At 44.1% G+C, this 17,455-nt stretch overlaps 1 protein-coding gene and 1 long non-coding RNA gene across 8 annotated transcripts; one reads left to right on the forward strand and one right to left on the reverse strand.

Annotated features, from left to right (window-relative positions):
- Nucleotides 1-662: 662 nt before the first annotated feature.
- On the forward strand, nt 663-12,736 carry LOC123111890 (lysine-specific demethylase JMJ25). 5 transcript variants are annotated; one of them, XM_044532767.1, is made up of 12 exons: nt 665-1,604; nt 1,693-1,795; nt 2,110-2,431; nt 2,519-2,582; nt 2,680-3,385; nt 4,025-4,354; nt 4,594-4,905; nt 4,983-5,055; nt 5,160-5,245; nt 5,372-5,491; nt 10,083-10,131; nt 12,467-12,736. In XM_044532767.1, the coding sequence occupies exons 1-12, from the start codon at nt 955-957 to the stop codon at nt 12,493-12,495; spliced, it is 2,844 nt and encodes a 947-aa protein (XP_044388702.1). In that variant the 5' UTR covers nt 665-954; the 3' UTR covers nt 12,496-12,736. The 5 variants fall into 5 exon arrangements, 4 of the variants coding, with proteins under 4 accessions (XP_044388702.1, XP_044388703.1, XP_044388704.1 ...); XR_006454864.1 differs by lacking the exons at nt 10,083-10,131; nt 12,467-12,736 and having other exon boundaries at nt 663-1,604; nt 4,594-4,677; nt 4,821-4,905; XM_044532768.1 differs by lacking the exons at nt 10,083-10,131; nt 12,467-12,736 and adding an exon at nt 9,273-10,048 and having other exon boundaries at nt 666-1,604.
- On the reverse strand, nt 10,895-15,153 carry LOC123111892 (uncharacterized). Of its 3 annotated transcripts, none has more exons than XR_006454865.1 (3): nt 14,471-14,989; nt 13,442-13,593; nt 10,895-12,565 (listed from the first exon to the last, which is right to left on the reverse strand). It is a non-coding gene; the product is annotated as an uncharacterized lncRNA (long non-coding RNA). The 3 variants fall into 3 exon arrangements; XR_006454866.1 differs by having other exon boundaries at nt 13,496-13,593; nt 14,471-14,987; XR_006454867.1 differs by lacking the exon at nt 13,442-13,593 and having other exon boundaries at nt 14,471-15,153.
- Nucleotides 15,154-17,455: the final 2,302 nt, after the last annotated feature.

Consider the following 17,455-nt stretch of genomic DNA (forward strand, 5'->3'; position numbering starts at 1 on the left):
GACTTGATGTGCATGATATGTATGAATGATTTGTGCTATTTCTATCCGAACATTGATGAATATCAACCGCTTTTCATCAATTTCATCCGGTTAGTTAAAATGCGGTTCAAAATATATGCCACCACGGTTGTATGGTGTCGTTCCGCATCCGTGTTCGTGAAGCGGTCCCTCTGTCCGCGGACGGATGGGAGAGCATTTTTGTGGTTCCCGTTGAAGATGCTCTGAGCCAAACAGGAATCGTTCCCTGATTGCGAACATGTCTGGTCATCCGGGCACAATGCTTTGGACGCTGCTGTAACCTGGTACTTCCGTCAAAAGCAGAAAACGTGTCAAGGTCTTAGCTGTAACAATACGGGGCCTGGCCGGCCTATACTCTGTACAAAAAAGATCCGTTGGACCTTTCTACCGCTCGAAAGTTGTGCGGCACGCCTCACAAGTCACGACTTGGCACGACCTGTCACGCCCGTCAACGTCACTCAGGCCCATTCCGTAGCGAACGAACCTTCGTTTCGCACCTGTAATTACGTTTTTATGCACACAAAAATATACAGCAGGTAATAAACGACAGTACAACATTTACCGTACATTCCCCACACAAGAAAACCTTTCGCAGCTAGTAAATCCAACCAGCCCACCCGTCAGTCACGAGATGCGACCAACCCACCGGAAACCGAATCAAAAACCAGCAGCGGCCGCAGCAGGGAGGAGCGAGCCTCGTATCGGGCCGCCCCGTACGCGCGTTCCACGTGGTCGCTACTCCCTCCGCCCCTCACTCCCCTCCGACGAAAACACCTGCGGGCTGCGGCCCTGCCCGCCCCGGCCAGATTGCGCCCGACGGATAGAGGTAGCTATTAAATCCGGGAGATCGGATTGGAAGCAAAATCGAATCCCCGAATCTGGGTTGCTCGCCCTGATCGGCCGTGGGTTCGCGCGGCGTCGTCGGCGGCGGCGGCCATGGGGGCGATTGGTTGCCGTCGGGCCGGGGGGCCCGTGGGCTGGCAGTACGTCTTCGAGGATGAGGAGGACGAGCGCGAGGACGAGGACGCGCCGCTCGTGGAGGAGGAGGGGGCGGACGAGGACTGGGGGGTCGAGATGGAGAGGAGGGGGACGAAGAGGAAGGGGCCGCGCTCGTCGCGGCCGCGCAAGACGCGGCGCGTCGCCACGCTCTGCGTCTCGCCGGCGTCGTCCGACTCCGGGTCCCCGTCGTCGAGCGCCGTGCCCAAGCGGCGGCGCGTCGCCACGCTCCGCCGCGTCTCGCCGGCGTCGTCCGACTCCGGGTCCCCGTCGTCGAGCGCCGTGCCCAAGCGGCGGCGCGTCGCCACGCTCCGCGCCTCGCCGGCGTCGTCCGACTCCGGGTCCCCGTCGTGGAGCGCCGTGCCCAAGAGGCGGCGCAGCGGAAACGGGGCCAAGAGGGGCCGCCCCGTCGCCGTGCCCGCGGAAACGGCTGCGCCCGCAGCAGAGGAGGCGACGCCGAGCACCAGCGCCGCGGGCCGCACCAAGGGGAGGAGGTCGTGCCACCAATGCAAGGGGGCGATGAAGCAGCAGATGACCAAGTGTAAGCGATGCCGCGAGAAGATCTACTGCGGCCACTGCATCGAGGATATGTACATCTCTCTTCTCACCCCGCTTGTAATGTTCGGTTATTAGCACGAATGAACATCCGAGTTACCAGTGAGGCCTGTGGGTTTGCAGGTACCCGGCGTTGTCGTTGGCCGAGGTTAGAGCCGGGTGCCCGTCCTGCCGTGGAATCTGCAATTGTAAACGGTGCACTGCCAAGGAGCAGGGTGAACCCAAGGTGATGATCTTGTGGCTTGCTGAGTTATTTCCGATAGTGCAAACGCATCAGCAGTTCAGCATGATATCAGCACTAGAGATTTCTAGGTTACATTCATAAGATTTCTTGTTTTAAAATAACTGTTCTCCGTTGCGACAAACTGACAATGCTGTGACTTGTAGTACAAATGGTTGTTATATTGTGACATGGAAATCTAGTTATCGAGTGTTTGCAGTGTTTGACGTACTTACAGTTTTGTGAAACCATAACAGTTGTAACAAAAAAATCGACGCCATATGTGTAGGTCTAAAAATATGCATTTTTTCCACCTGTAGAGTTCAGTTTCGAGGAAACGCAACGGCAGTAGATCAGTAACGAAGAGAAAGAAGGCTAACACCTCAGGTGTAAAGTCAACCAGGGCTCGTAATGAGGTGGCACAGACTGAAGCAAATGACAACTCCTTCCTAAGATCCAATGAGATTAATAGCACATCTGTCATATTAGACAAGGTAGATACGTTGGATGCAAGACCTGATGAGATTGCTCGGGAAACTAAAGTAAAACATGCTAGATATCTGTTGCACTATCTGGTGCCTTGTTTGAGTGACCTGAACAGGGATCAGATGGTTGAGAGAAAAATAGAGGCCGAAATTCAAGGTAAACTAGATTCTGCAGAACATGTAGAAACTAAATAGAGTGGTGCCTTGCAACTAATTGTTACTTACCCTGTTTTCTGCCAAACAGGATTGGAATTGTCTGAACTGAGTGTTGAACAGGCTGACTGCTGGAATGATGAGAGGATGTTCTGGTACTGAGTGCTCCATTCATTCAACTTTGGATTTTTTCCCCACTTCCTGTTGTTATTTTATACTTTGTAGTTATGATTTCATTTCTATTTCATCCAGTGACAATTGCAGAACTTCGATCTTTGATCTGCATAGAAGCTGTCCAAACTGCTCATATGAATTATGCATTGCGTGCTGTAAGGAGCTTCGTGAAAATAATCTAGAGGGCTCTTGTCGGGAAGAGCTGGTGTCTTATCCTAATAGAGGAATTGACTATATGCATGGTGGTGATCCATCGCCTGAGTTGATGAACTGCGTGCAAACAAACTTGTCCAGTTGCCAGCCTAAGACTACCAAGTGGTGTGCTAATACTGATCGGACTATTAATTGCCCCCCACCTGAACTTGGTGGTTGTGGTGATCATGCCCTTAAGTTGAGACAGATGTTTCCAAAAGATTGGTTAAATAAGCTCGAAAGGGATGCTCTACAGTTGAGTAAGCAGCTAGAACCTTCTGATATTGTCAGCGGATATACACATGAATGCCCATGCTGTACTAAACATGAAAATGCAAGGCATGCTGCTACCAGAGATAATTCAACAGATAACTGCCTATACTGTCCAAAATCAGATAATGAGAAAGGAGACGATCTAACTCACTTCCAGAGTCACTGGGTTAAAGGAGAACCTGTTATTGTACAAGGGGTACTACAGAAAATGCCACATTTGAGCTGGGAGCCACCACATATGTGGTCTGAAGTACATGGTGCTAGTACTACCCCTGATATGAAAAATGTGAAGTGTATTGATTGTTTATCTTGTTGTGAGGTTAGTGAAAAATATTCCATATCTAGGAATGTTTTTATTTCTTGAATACCTTTATAGTGTACTCCCTCGGTATCAAAATATAAGACGCTTTTTGACACTTATATTTTGATATGGAGGGAGTATTTGTTTGTCAACTGATTCCAAATACATAAGATATTAAGGTGTAAAAAAACACTTTGTTGTCAAGATCTAATTTTTTTTCCAAAGGTATCTGGTAGCTGATTGTGTTACACATTTACCAAATTTCTATAATTATTATGAGCATTCTATACCTATCCATCAGTTTTAATATAATCATTAGCATCCTGAATGTCGAAAAGGTCCTGGTGTCGATTAATTCGTTCACCGTCACCCAAAAAATTTGTTCAGTCCCATGAGCTCATTAGCTGGAAAGTGTTTACTGTCTTGAAGTACACTTTTCTTTGGTTATTTCAGGAATAACTCATCACAGTTGTCTGAAATATGTAATTTAATTTAAGTGCAAGGTTCCAAGAGAACATATATTCAGACAAATTTCTGTTGGGATGGATGAGTGAGTTGGATTAATCTGTTTCATGCGGACTTGATCAGTGTAGTCATATGTTCTTCATTTCTCATTACCCAGAAAGGAAATTCACCTTTTGTGTTTAAATAATTCAGGTCGAGATACGCACACAGGATTTCTTCAATGGATACTATTATGGTCGGGTGTATCAAAATGAATGGCCCGAAATGCTTAAATTGAAGGACTGGCCTACTTCAAATCATTTTGAAGAGCTTTTACCTTCGCATGGAGTGGAATACATCAATTCTTTACCCTTTCAACCATACACAAATTTGAAATCTGGCTTGCTAAGTGTCTCCGCATTGCTTCCTGATGACATTCTAAAGATTGACATGGGCCCAAAGTCATACATAGCTTATGGCTATGCGCAGGAACTTGGCAGAGGAGATTCTGTTACGAAGCTTCATTGTGATATATCTGATGCAGTAAGTAAATAGCTGTACTCCCTTAGCAATTGACAAGCACAAATACCTTGGAAGCAAATTCCTGTCTCTTGTGTGTATATGAAAGGAAAATTTTCACACTTGCTTACCTCAAAGAACTTAATTTTCTTGTAATGTAGAACATTCAATTTCATGGGACCAATAGTAGAACCATGATTCGTGCTAGTCTTGCTGAGATTTGCTTCTCTTTAATTATTCTATGTTAACTTTGATATTGTTAGGTTAACGTTTTGATGCATACTGCAAAAGTTGCCCCCTCTGAAGGACAAGAAAATGCAATAAAAAACTTGAAAGCAAGACATGAGGTACAAGATGAAAAGGACTGTTGTGTGAGTTTTGCAATTGATGGAAGTGATGCATGTCATAAAAACTGTCTGGATTCAAACCATACATCCTCTCCTAACTACAGCAAGGACGATGATGGAGGTGCTTTATGGGATATTTTCAGGAGGGAGGATGTTCCAAAACTGGAAACATACCTTCGTAAACATTCCAAGGAATTTCGCCATATATATTGTTCTCCAGTTGAAAAGGTTGGTAATTGTGTGATATGAACAACCTTCTATTTGCTGCTATCATGTTTAACATCTTTCACCATGTTTAATTGCAGACATTTAACCCTCTACATGATGAAACATTCTATCTAACCGAGGAACATAAAAGGAGACTTAAAGAGGAGCATGGTGAGTTCTGTTTGTCTGCTTTTGTAACACTTTGCCAATTCTTTACTGCAAATGGTTGCAGTGTCTGGTTTGTATTTTCTTGAATTTTTGTTACCCCCATTTAGGAATCGAGCCTTGGACATTTGTACAAAAACTTGGAGAGGCGGTTTTTATACCTGCTGGGTGCCCTCATCAAGTGCGGAATCTCAAGGTAAATGTTCTCAGTTTACCATAGCAGTGCCACAACTCCATACCTGTGCTAGATAGGGGAGAACTGCAAAATAATATTTAAGTTTGCATGTTATGTATCTGATTATTTTTATTGTTATCATTGCAGTCTTGCACGAAAATTGCTATAGATTTTGTATCACCAGAGAATGTCCAGGAGTGTGTCAAGCTAACTCAGCAATTCCGCGTGCTTCCTAAGAACCACAGAGCAAAAGAAGATAAATTAGAGGTAAGTATGACCTTTTTTATGAACATAATTAAGACTTTTTCAATGCACCCATTTTAACCATCTTGCATTACATATGCATTTCAAGCAGCATTAAGCTAAGCTTGGGACTATAATTAATATATTATTACAATGCAAGATGAGCTCCTGTGTGCTCTTTTCTCTTCTTTTGTTGAGACCAGCTGCAACATGCTCGGTACCTAACTTTGGATTGTAACAGAAGTTGTGTTACTTCCTTTTAACTTCCTTTTATGCAAGGGTATAACTAATTAAATCTGCCACATTACATCATAAAGTAACCTCCTTCTGACTGTGTTGCCTCATCTTTTCATCCTTCTCACCGGCGACCATCTCCTTGATATCCATCCTGGCATCAACTTTCCTCCTGTGTTTGTTGGCTTGACGTGTAGTCACTGATGTGACCCTCACACTACCGTGGCTGCCGTGGCCCATGCCTTTGCAGTGTCGCTGCGACACAGTCTCTGTCTCTTTGTGCTTTCGCAGCCGTGCATGCATTGTAGTGAACTTAAGGCACCAGCACCGCTGCTGTTGCAACCCCTGCAGTGAAGTTCCTCTGCTGTCATTACCATGACCTACAGTGCTCCCGTCTTCTGTGCCATTGCTGGCGAAGCGATTGTTGCTCTTGGGACCTCGCACCACCCTGGCCATATTCCTACCGGCCTGACTCTGTACACTAACTACCGCAGCTGCATGCATGTTGGTGTCACAAGATGGGGAGAGCGTGCACAGGTGTTGGTGGAGGATAAAGTGCAGCATCTGTAGGATTATTATATCGGACCGTCTCTAGGTATGCATTTCAGGAACGAGATTGTTGTAGCTTTTCTCTTTCTTATTATACTTGACTCAAGGACATGTTGGTAGGAATCAGATCTACAGATGGATATCATACTTTTTTATGTCCCATTTCGTATTTTTTTCCTTGCAATGGGATCGGATATTTTTTGCCCACTTTAGCATCCGCTTCTCAAAACGTCCCGTGATCCACAAAATTAATGCGGTCTTAGTTCCCAACTCTTGAAATATCCCTTCCCTCCTTATTCTAAAACGGACTCTCAATCATGAATCCTCATTAGCCACATCACCTACTGGACAGTAGCCATTGGATCAAGCGGGAACACAGTAGCCACATCACCTACTGGACAGTAGCCATTGGATCAAGCGGGAACACAGTTCAAATCATAGGATTGCACTCCTTTGCAGGCTCAGGCAATGTCCAATGCAAGTCGCGTAAACATGCGCTAGAAAAAAGAAAAAAAAGTGTTCCCATATTAAAAGTCCTAGCTTCCAAAGCAAACAAGTTTAGAGGCACTTACATTATATTTGAAAAAGGCAAGAACCCATAGAGATTATATTTGAGCAGATGGTTGCAAACGGCCAGGAATTTTATCCCTAGCGCCCACTGTCAGCACTGTGTGGGCAAAAGGCAGTTCCATGAGAATATGACATGGCAGTTAGAGTAGAATATTATAGGGAGACAGATCGGATTCACGTGCAATACAAGAGATGGCAGTATATTAAGTTGACTAACCGGCGCCTTTTGGGTAGAAACAAGCATTTGTATTTCTAATAACTTTTATACACTTCAAATATTATAATTGCTACAGAGAATATGCCACAATTTCTTCTCGCCTACTTCTAGGCTTCCTGTTTTCTGTGCACAATCATCCTGCAACATATACACTTATTGACAACATCACTCCCGCAAGCCATCTCTCTTCTTTTTGTTGACGAGGATTTCCGAACTGATAACATGACACTTCCGTTTGGTGCTTTCTCCAGTCCTCAAAATCCACTCTTTGTAAACCTTGTCTTTTTGAAGATAATTTCTGAAGGTGATGAACATCATGAATCCCTTCTCTTTTGTTTTTGGCTGATTGTTCCTGATTTGATGACCATCAAGTTCTCCTTTAGTTTCTCCAACACAATGTCCAAGAGCCATGACCATCGAACAGATTCTCCTTCAGGATTTCTGTAAATTACTCTTTGCAAACCTTGTTCATTTTGAAGATAATTTCTCAAGGTGATGAACAGCACGAATCCCTTCTCATTTGTTTTTGTCTGATATTTCATGAATTGATGACCACCAAGTTCTCGTTTAGTTTCTCTAACACAATGTCCAAATCCACGACCATCAAACTGAAGAAAAAAAACAAATTCCTGCGAGCAATCACGACCACTCTAATTCTAAAACTGTATACTTGTTTTGCTATTTGATATTATATATGGCCCTTGAATAGAAAATTCCGGCCGTTCTCCCGGTTGAATATGACATCATGCAACTTAATTTTGTCGTGCATGAAGTCATGACCCACCAATTTTTGTGCCAATGATGTGGCTGAGTTTCAAACTGGTGATGTGATCCGAGGGAAGTCCCAATGTGTTTATCTTGTGTTATATATCTGATTCAATATGTAGTTCATATGTATGTGCATCTCTCCTCGGAGTTTTGCTTCTTGGCATGTTTTAGGTGCATCTCACATCATTAAATTGCTCGAGGCGATGTTCTCGGCGCAGTCCCAATCTTGCGTGATGAATCTCACTGGCCCGAGACTCCAATTTGCACATTTCAAGATCTAGTTAGGATAATGACATTAATAATAGGCTACAATAAGGTTTTGTTTGTACTCCCTTTGTTCATCAATATATGACGTTTTAGATTGTTCATACAAGTCTCTAAAACGTCTTGTATTAATGAACAGAGTAGTTGTTTACGACACAAATTTCATAGCTTGCTCTCATCTAACCTTGTTTATTGCAGCAAGTCTAAAGTTATTATGAATCCACTCTAACCACCTTAACTTAATTTTGTGGACTAGTTGGGCCATGCCATTGCGGGCCCTTTACTCGGCACAGTTTCCCAACGTAATTCGTTTATTTTTTAGGATATGCTTATAAGATCCTAGTTCCATGGCCACTACCGCAAAATCTGGATGATAAAAGTCTTAATGGTTGAAGCCCTTGTAGTGCGTGGCTAACGAGTTCTACGTAGTAGTCTAGAATTTGCCCCTTCAGTGGTGCATTGTTGCGGTCCTAGTCACTCCACCACCAAGTGGATGACTAGTGAGATGGAATTAATGATACCAATCGTTGACACACACCCAACCATTGTTGGGCCAATAAGAGGAAGTCATGCCAAACAAATCCGTGATCAGGTGAATGCTGACTTGAGTTTATCTTATAGTTCGATGAATAGCTGTCCTTTCATCTTCGTTGTTGTTAATCAAACTCAGGCGCCATGTCAAGGAAGCCAACCATTTTTTAGTTCTTGAAGAAACAAACCTGCAGAACCAAAGTTATAAGTGAATTGCTTTGAACACTTATGACAAGTTCAAAAAGAAAAGAAAAAACACTTGCCTTTGATCTTTTGTTGTTGAAACAACATCCTCGAACTGCAACGTGACAATGGGGCATACTACTAAACGTAGTCATCGAGTCTACTTTTCAACCCTATAAAACATGTATGATTTGAAGTAGGCGTGTTTGTGAAAAGCTATTGCACAAGAGTTGCCAAGTTTGTGACTTATCCACCCAAAGCATCCATGCAAATATTGTTGTCATTTGGGACTATGGTTGCACCTAGCTAGAGTGGTTTTCCCCGTCTCTCTCGACCTATGATGAAACTCTCCAGTTACTAGCTACAAACTTATGCAGGAACAAAACAAGTGCTCCTTGCAGCCATTGTTCTTGCCAGTCCATTTGGATTCGCAAGAACGATGTTTCACCTAATTCATGCCCTATGTTTATCAACATTTTGTCTGAACAGGTACTAATTCAGCAACTCTCAAAGCTATAGCTTCTCCCCGTTGGCCTTGCTTACACTACAGTAAGGTCACTTGCTTGGAAAGCTAGGCTATTTCAGTGATCCGTAAGTGAGGGACTCTTGATAAGGTCCTCCTTCTCTCAAGGACCAGATAACAACAAAGGATTGCCTTTGAATTGTATTTCCTTTCGCAGCTCTCATTTGCACCTCTCCGGATAGGTGTCTTTTCTCGACACGTTCCTCTCTTCAACGCTGACAAGGTCTCTCTTACAACCTCCTCTGTCTTTGTTTTGTGAAACATCAAATACTGCATCTACACAGCCATAATTGGTGTCTTAACTATTGGGCTCTCTAATCCATTCGCCCCCACTTTCGTGTCAGTGTCAGTCCAACAGAATGTTTTCGCCGTTGGTGTTCTTTTCTATCTCGATGCATTTCACCGCTCTATCGAAAATTCTCTCTGCCCCTACCGTACTCCAGCTTCAGCCCCGGGATTTCGCTGCGGACTTGAAAAGCCACATAAAGTCTTGGTTTACATTTTCGTGATTGTTCAGACAATGGATCAAATTCCGTGTAGCTTCGAATCACCTTCCTAACTAATGGTTCACATTAAACCTTGCACTTGCAACTACTTCCCTCCCCCACATTGATCTTTCGTAGTGAAGATCTGAGCTCGCCAGGGTCGTTATTGATGTCTCTGTTGGGTTTTCTGCATTGGTTTTTCAATTTTTATGTGGCCCCTGCTTTCTTCTAATTTTTCTATGTTTTTTTCCTCTTCCGTTTCTACACGGTTTGTGCGCATGTGCGGCTCAGTGTGTAGTGACTAATCACAGGGAGTACAGGTGCACTGGTGCACTACACGGTGAGTACATTTGCGTTGTGTGTGGGAGAGTTAAACTGCTATGCGGAAAGTACAAGTGCGCTACTCCCTCCTGTTCCTAAATATTAGACTTTTTAGAGATTTACAAAGCAAAATGTGTGAATCTACACTTTAAAATATGTCTATATGCATTTATATATAGTTTGTATTAAAATCTCTAAAGAAACTTATATTTAAAAACGGAGGGAGTGCGAAGTACTATAAGGCCCTGCTTGGAATCCCTGAAAAGTTATACAACTGTAAATTAATTACCCCTGTATATTACTCCCTCCGATTCAAGTCTTACTACAAACTACATACGGATGTACATAGACATATTTTAGAGTGTAGATTCACTCATTTTGCTTTGTATGTACTTCCTCTTTTCCTAAATATTTGTCTTTCTAGAGATTTCAACAAGTGATTACATACGGAGCAAAATGAGTGAATCTACATTCTAAAATATGTCTATATACATCCGTATGTAGTAGTCCATTTGAATCTCTAAAAAGACAAATATTTAGGAATGAAGGGAGTAGTTCATAGTGAAATCTTTAAAAGAAACTTATATTTAGGAATGGAGGGAGTACTGAACATCGGTAAAATACAACCGGATATAAAAGTGGAGCCCAGGGTGCTTGGTTCTTATTTGCACCGGAGTTAAACTTGAGCTATGCGGAAAGTACAAGTGTGCTACTCCCTCCTGCGTCGTTGGCGGCTGGAACTTCCATGTGGAGTTTGAGGAAACACTTGATGTGGAGACTGGTTGAGGAAACACAGGGTAAAACACGACGTTTGCATGTTGTTTGGTTGCCTGCATATGAGGTCTTGTCATCATGAAAACAAATTTCACCTGATGTTTGGTTGCATACATGTATGGTGATTAGGAGTTGATAACTACACTTGAACATAGAGATTACAGTAGAATGCACACGAGTGCTTCGGTGACCACAGGCGGGACGACTACGACAACCAGGGGCATGACTACTGGTCGATGTCGGTGTACCAGCAGAGGCAGGGCACAAGGGCTACCTCCACGTCGCAACTAAAGCCAAACAAGCCGACGCCGGCAGCCACACCTAATTGTAGAACGAGACTGGCGGCGAGATGCCATCGAAGCTTCCCGCATGGCACAAGGTCGGCGACGATGCTGACTACGGCGCACACACGCCTTCACAAAGTACCAGGTTGGCCATGGCAGTTCTTCAATCCCTACCATCGAAGGAAAACTCAAACGGTGAACAGTACATGATGAATGTATCGAAATTCATCCAAAATAGCTTCAAACATAAACACGAAATTGAACATCTACATTACGAACCAATTGTCTGAATGGAACCACAACAACGCCGTGCATCTTTTTCATGTACAACTTATATCAAATCGATGCACGGTTGTGTAGATTAGAAGAGACTGGTGAACGAGATTACGAATGAAGGAGAATAGGAGGGTGATTAGGAATCGATTACAGTGATTACAGTACACTGGTCGTATGTAGATCTATTCATCTATGATTTGTGAAATGAAAAACCCACAACACGAAAGTTGTGTCAGACAGCAAGGTGAAGCTACTAGTCAAAGGAAACTTCAAACGGTCAACCGTCTGCCATGAATTTGTCAAAGTTTGTCCAAAAAAGATTCAAATATGAACACGAAATTCAACACATACAGTGAACGAAACTATGATCCGATCGCTTGAATGGAATTAGAACATCGAGGTGCATATTTTTTGTGTATAACTTTTCCTGAATCGAAGCATGATTATGTAGAAGCGATGAAGGAGATTAAAAGGTGATTATAGGAAAATACCTGCAAAGTGTTGTCAGAGTCATCCACGTGGGCTCGAGAGCATAACTCGGGCCTGCTGGATACTATCGTGCCGTGCAGGCCCAACTGTGTTTGCATATAACCAAAAAAGCTGCATCCAGTGGGCCTGGGCTGTATGCAGGCTATCAAACGCGTAATGAAAGGAAATGCAAGGTGAAAACATTTTTAAATTTAGAGATAACATGCCTTTTCTCCTCCGATGGTAAAAAAACCCCGTAAATTTGTAGAGAAAACCCACCACGTGTCGGCACTAATGCATTTTGGGGTAACTTTTGCAAAGATATGTAATTTCTAGAGAAGAGTGGATTAGGGCATCAGAGTGGTACTGTTTCAGGTGGGCTTTTAGTTGGGCCGAAATTTAGGGCTGATCATACGATTTGAATTTTGATGTATGTTGCAACAAAGAACACACATTATCTTTTCCGATGCATATTGACTAATTTTACTTGTAAATAATTGCATCGATAACCATGAACCATTACTTGACAACCTTACCTTCTATTTGGCGCAGGTGAAGAAGATGATAATATATGCCGTTGATCATGCCGTGGAGATTCTGAAGGAGCATTGGCACTCTTCCCCGTTGGCTTGCTGATATTGTCAGGGATTTCTGCGGTAGGACAAATTGATGACAACGGTGTTGAGTAAAATGTATAGTGTTGCCAATAGTTCTCTGGCACAATAACTGAGGAAAGGTAGACTATGCAAAAGATCGATGTACTCTGTAGAAAATAGTTGAGCTCAGTGAAGAAATAAAGTATTATTTTGTTGTTGTGAATTATATTACACATGCACATTGCAATCACCAGGGATAGGAGCTATGTATCTATCATACGTACGTAGCTATGCTTAGGAAGCAGACGCTCAAAAAATGTATGCAAGTTAGATCCCAAACTTAGTGACCGACTGCAGGCAAGCTTTAAGCATCTCCTACTTTAAACTACCATCTACTCTAATGCAAACTCTGAGGCACAAATGATTATGTTATTTTCAGTTTTCCGTAAGGGCATCCAATAGGCTACCCACATAGCCCTCGTGACTTACTTTTTAAATGCATTGATGGATGGGTGTTACTCTCTCTGTCCCAAAATAAGCGACTCAACTTTATACTAACTTTTTACTATCATTGTTACATTACAAATGATTATGTACTCATCCGTTCCAAAATAATAATAATATAAGGTGTGCTTTGTATTACTAAGGCAAGGCTTTAACCAAGCATTACTCCCTTGGTCCATGTAACCTTGTGATCTACTCCATCCGTTTCAAAATAGATAACCCAACTTTATATTAATTTTGTACTAAAGTTAGTACAAAGTTGAGTCATCTATTTTGAAACAGAGGAAGCAGCTCTAACTTTGATCATTGATTTGACCAACAAAACATATGCAATATGCTACAAATATATACCACTAGATTATGTTTTTCCAAGACATAGTCAAAATAACAATGCATTAACAACTACAATACGAAAAAAAGAGCATACCAAGTGCATAGAAGCTCTCACACAAGATGGGGTCTAGGGAGGGATCATAGGAACCTTGTTTTGCCCATGCGAAGCGCAATGCAGAGAGGCTGGTTCAAATCCAGAACGGACAAGTGGGGAGGACTTCACCACTGCGCCAGCCCGCCCTCTAACTACAATGTATTGTTTGGTATCATAATTCTTGATATTTTTCTACAAACTTAGTCAAAATTTGTATCATTTGACTTTAAAAAAACTTGGTCACCACAAAAGCCCAATTAAATTATGTAGTGTCTTGTATACAATACCGAATACAAATCTATTAACATCAAATTTAAATTGCATAGGCTATGTTAATAATGCAAGTGCACGTGGAAGCTAAATATAAGGTATATTATAAAATAGAATATGCCACATTAAATGATCAAATTGTAGTATTAGTAAGCACAATTAAGAAAACTAAGCTATGGACAACCAAAACAGAGGTCAACGATTAGACTAGTCTAACCTACTCATAATATGAAATAGAACATAGCACATAAATTGGGAGGAACTGTATAAGTAAGCATTATTAAGTATAACTAAACACATTAAAAAAAGTAAGTTATACAATTTAGTGTTAACTGAAATAATAGTCAAGGCTAAGACCAATTTGAACTTTTGAATCCTTTTAATGTTTATAACACTTGTTTTAACACAGTAATAACATAGATGCTCGCATAATCTTCGCAGTCAACGGAAACATCTTCTCACACAGAAAAAAAAACCATTGGGAAGAAAGAAATAAATCTAGAAAAATGCGAGCACCAATGTCAAATCTAAGTCTTGAACCCTAGTGGAAGTTCCAACACAAAGAACCCAACCATCCAAGCTATACTCAATTTGTATCTAGAGCGTTTTTATAATATTGTTCAAAATTTTGGTTATGAATATAATAAGTATCACAAACCAATGGAGTTGACTTCACAAACTCGATACTAACTCAATTATGATTTGAATCTTGATCACAATAAGATTACAAAAAAGTGGTAAACAAAAACAAATCCTAACCTTGAAATCTGTTGCAGATTCATCTTTTCATATGTCATTGCCTTAATTCTTCATCACCAACTTTAGGGGTCTTGACAGATCTGAACCAATATTAGGGTTTGAGAATGTCAGATGCTTCAAAGGTTCTTGAAGGCGCGGCGAGCGATTATGGCCCCAATCGCATCGAGCACGGAAGAGGATGATGTTGAGAGAAGATGTCAATATGCTTAAAGGTGTGAGAGCAGATCTAGAACCACATAATGTTAAGATAAAAGAGAAGGAGGCAAAAAAATATATATTTCAGATCTAAGAGAATAATCAAGAGACATGATCGAACAATCAAACGGAGAAATTTACAAAATTGAACAAACAAGAGAACAAATCCAACATTATCCATCTAAATGACAAAATCCAAGAGAAAAAGAAAGAAATAACACAAGGCAAAAGAGAGGAGCATGCGAAAACGCCTTGTAGATCGAGCCAGAGTCCAGCTCCAGATCCCCAAATCGAAGATGAGGCCACGGGGACACAGGGAAAGGGCTGCCTTTATATAGGCCAAGCCTCCCACGTGATTAGGTCTTCCATAGCGAATCTGACCTTTGTAAAGGAAATACCCAGACTACCCCAAAGCAGTTAGAGATTAGATCACACGACGTTTGGGATCTAATCACGATTTGAGATCTCCTGTGCAATCCAATCACGCCGCCGCGCAGCGATCGGCGCGAAATCAGCACAAGGCAGGTCGGGGAGTTAAGACCATGTTTTTTTCTTGAGTCATATACACACGCATACACTTATCCCTATGAACGCACACATGCACATCTTATCCCTATGAACACCTCCGAGAGACTGAGCCGACATATCATTTTAAGATTTACGAAGCAACCGTAGGCGCCTCGTCGTCGACGGGAACGTCTCCTCCCACTGAAAGCGCATCGTCAGAAATCTTGAAATAAATCCAAAAATAATGCGAGCACCAGGATTTAAACCCTGGTGGGTTGGGGATATCACTGTCCACCTAACCATCTCAACCACAGGTTTTTCTTTGGACAAAGGAGTTGACCATGTAAAGCCGGGCGTCTGGACGGCTCGCTCGATTACTGATTGATCATAATTTTTTGACGCACACGGACGCCTCAAATGGGTCTTAGCGTCTGGGTTGACCGACACTCTTCATATCCAATCCAAATATAGGGCGGATATGGGGCGCCTGGGCGCGCCTGCCACGTCGGACCCGGTCCATGCTGGCTCACCCAACCCCACATATATTCATCCTCGTTCGCTCGCCGGAGCAAACCTTAGCCACTTCACTTCACTTCCCTCCGTCACCCGAGCTCACCTCCGGCGGTTTCCGGCCTTCTCCGGCATGGCAGGTAGCGGATCAGACTTCGACCACTCCGGATCCGTCGACTGGGGTGTCACCCCGTGCGGGATGGAGGACGCAATGGCAGTCCGCATTGCACCCCACCGCTTCCGAGAGGACAACGCCCGGCCGACGGACGGATCTGTCCACCGCGACTCCATAGCGCTGGCTCACCGGGCGCTCGGTTCTCTGGTGTTGGATCCTCGCAGTCCCGACAGCCGGAACACCTAGCCTTTCCCATCATCGGTCGGGCAGACTATGAGTCCCACCAGGGACGGGCAGCCCGCCGTGGGAAGGAGAGGATAAGGGCCGCCGAGGCCCGTATCGTTGCGGAAATGGCGGCGGTGGAGGCGGCTGATGCGGCGATGCGGGCAGCCGTAGAGGAGGAAGCTATCCGCCCTGCATTGTGAAGAAACGATAGCGGAGGAACACGCGCGCCCTCGCCCAAGAACAGAATCGGGCGGTCCATGCCATGGTCGGACTGCCACCGAAGGAGGAGAAGGCGGACAATGACAACGAGGACAGATTCGGCGACGAGCAGATCTGACTCGATCCATACTGCATCTTCCACCGGTACTTCCGCTAGAAGGATGACAAGGGCACCGGGAAGGGCAAGGGCAGCCGTGGATGAACTCCACCATAGCCAAACATGTCAAATTTTGGTAGTCCGATGACATGTTTAGTTAGTAGTGATGGAGTAGCCCAACGATGTGTGTGTATCGACATAGTTGCATGAGTTTGTATGGATTTGAGATATGATAATTGAGGTGTCCGAATGTGGGTTACATGATTTGAGAGGTGCCCAATCAATGCCTGCGGACGCGTCCGCGGGAATTTGAGGGGCCGGATTTGCCAAGTTCGGCTGTACAACCGGCCGACCAAACCTGTCTTAAACGCCCAGGCAGACGACCCGGTTACTGACAGGTCAGGAAAATGCGATCTAGACGGGAGCCTCAAACGGCTCTCAAACGCTCGAGCTGACCGGCACCCCTCATATCCAGCCCAAATATGGGGCGGATACAGGGCGCCCGGACGTGTCCGCCATGTCAGTCTCGGCTCACGCTGGCCCACGCGACCCTACATATATTTTCTGCCGTCCGCTTGTCGGACCAAAACCCTAAGCACTTCACTCCCCTCCGCCTCCCAAACTCCCGTATGATAATCTCCGGCCTTCTCAGGCATGGCGTGCAGCGGATCTGACTCCGACCAGTCCAGATCCATCGACTGGGGTGTCGTCTTGTGTGGGTTGGAGGAGGCAGTGGCCATCCGCATTGCACTCCGCCGCTCCCGAGAGGACAGAGTCCGGCCGATGGCAAGATCTGTCTGACGCGACTCCATAGCGTCTGCGCATCGGCACTCAGATCCTCTGGTGCCGGATCATCACAGTCACAAGAGCCTTCAAATCTCCCCTTCACCATCACTATTCTGGTGGAGTATGAGTCCCACCGGAACTGGTGTGCCTGCCGTGGGAAGGAGATGATAAGGGCGGTGGAGGCCTGCCTCGCTGCCGACATGGCGGCGGCCGGGTGGCTGATGCGGCCATGCAGATAGCCACATAGGAGGAAGCCATCCGCACCAGCAATGTAAAGAAGCGATAACGGAGGAACATGCCTGCCCAAGCCCGAGAACAAAATCGGGCGATC

This window comes from Triticum aestivum, chromosome 5B, assembly GCF_018294505.1.
Source record: "Triticum aestivum cultivar Chinese Spring chromosome 5B, IWGSC CS RefSeq v2.1, whole genome shotgun sequence".
Classification (NCBI taxonomy): domain Eukaryota; kingdom Viridiplantae; phylum Streptophyta; class Magnoliopsida; order Poales; family Poaceae; genus Triticum; species Triticum aestivum.

Excerpts from the sequence above, each read along its gene's own strand:
- LOC123111890 (XM_044532766.1), top strand. The coding sequence starts at position 955 with ATGGGGGCGATTGGTTGCCGTCGGGCCGGGGGGCCCGTGGGCTGGCAG. Across the intron at positions 4,355-4,593 it reads ATTGTGATATATCTGATGCA|GTTAACGTTTTGATGCATAC; the intron begins GTAAGTAAATAG and ends TGATATTGTTAG. Across the intron at positions 4,906-4,982 it reads ATTGTTCTCCAGTTGAAAAG|ACATTTAACCCTCTACATGA; the intron begins GTTGGTAATTGT and ends GTTTAATTGCAG.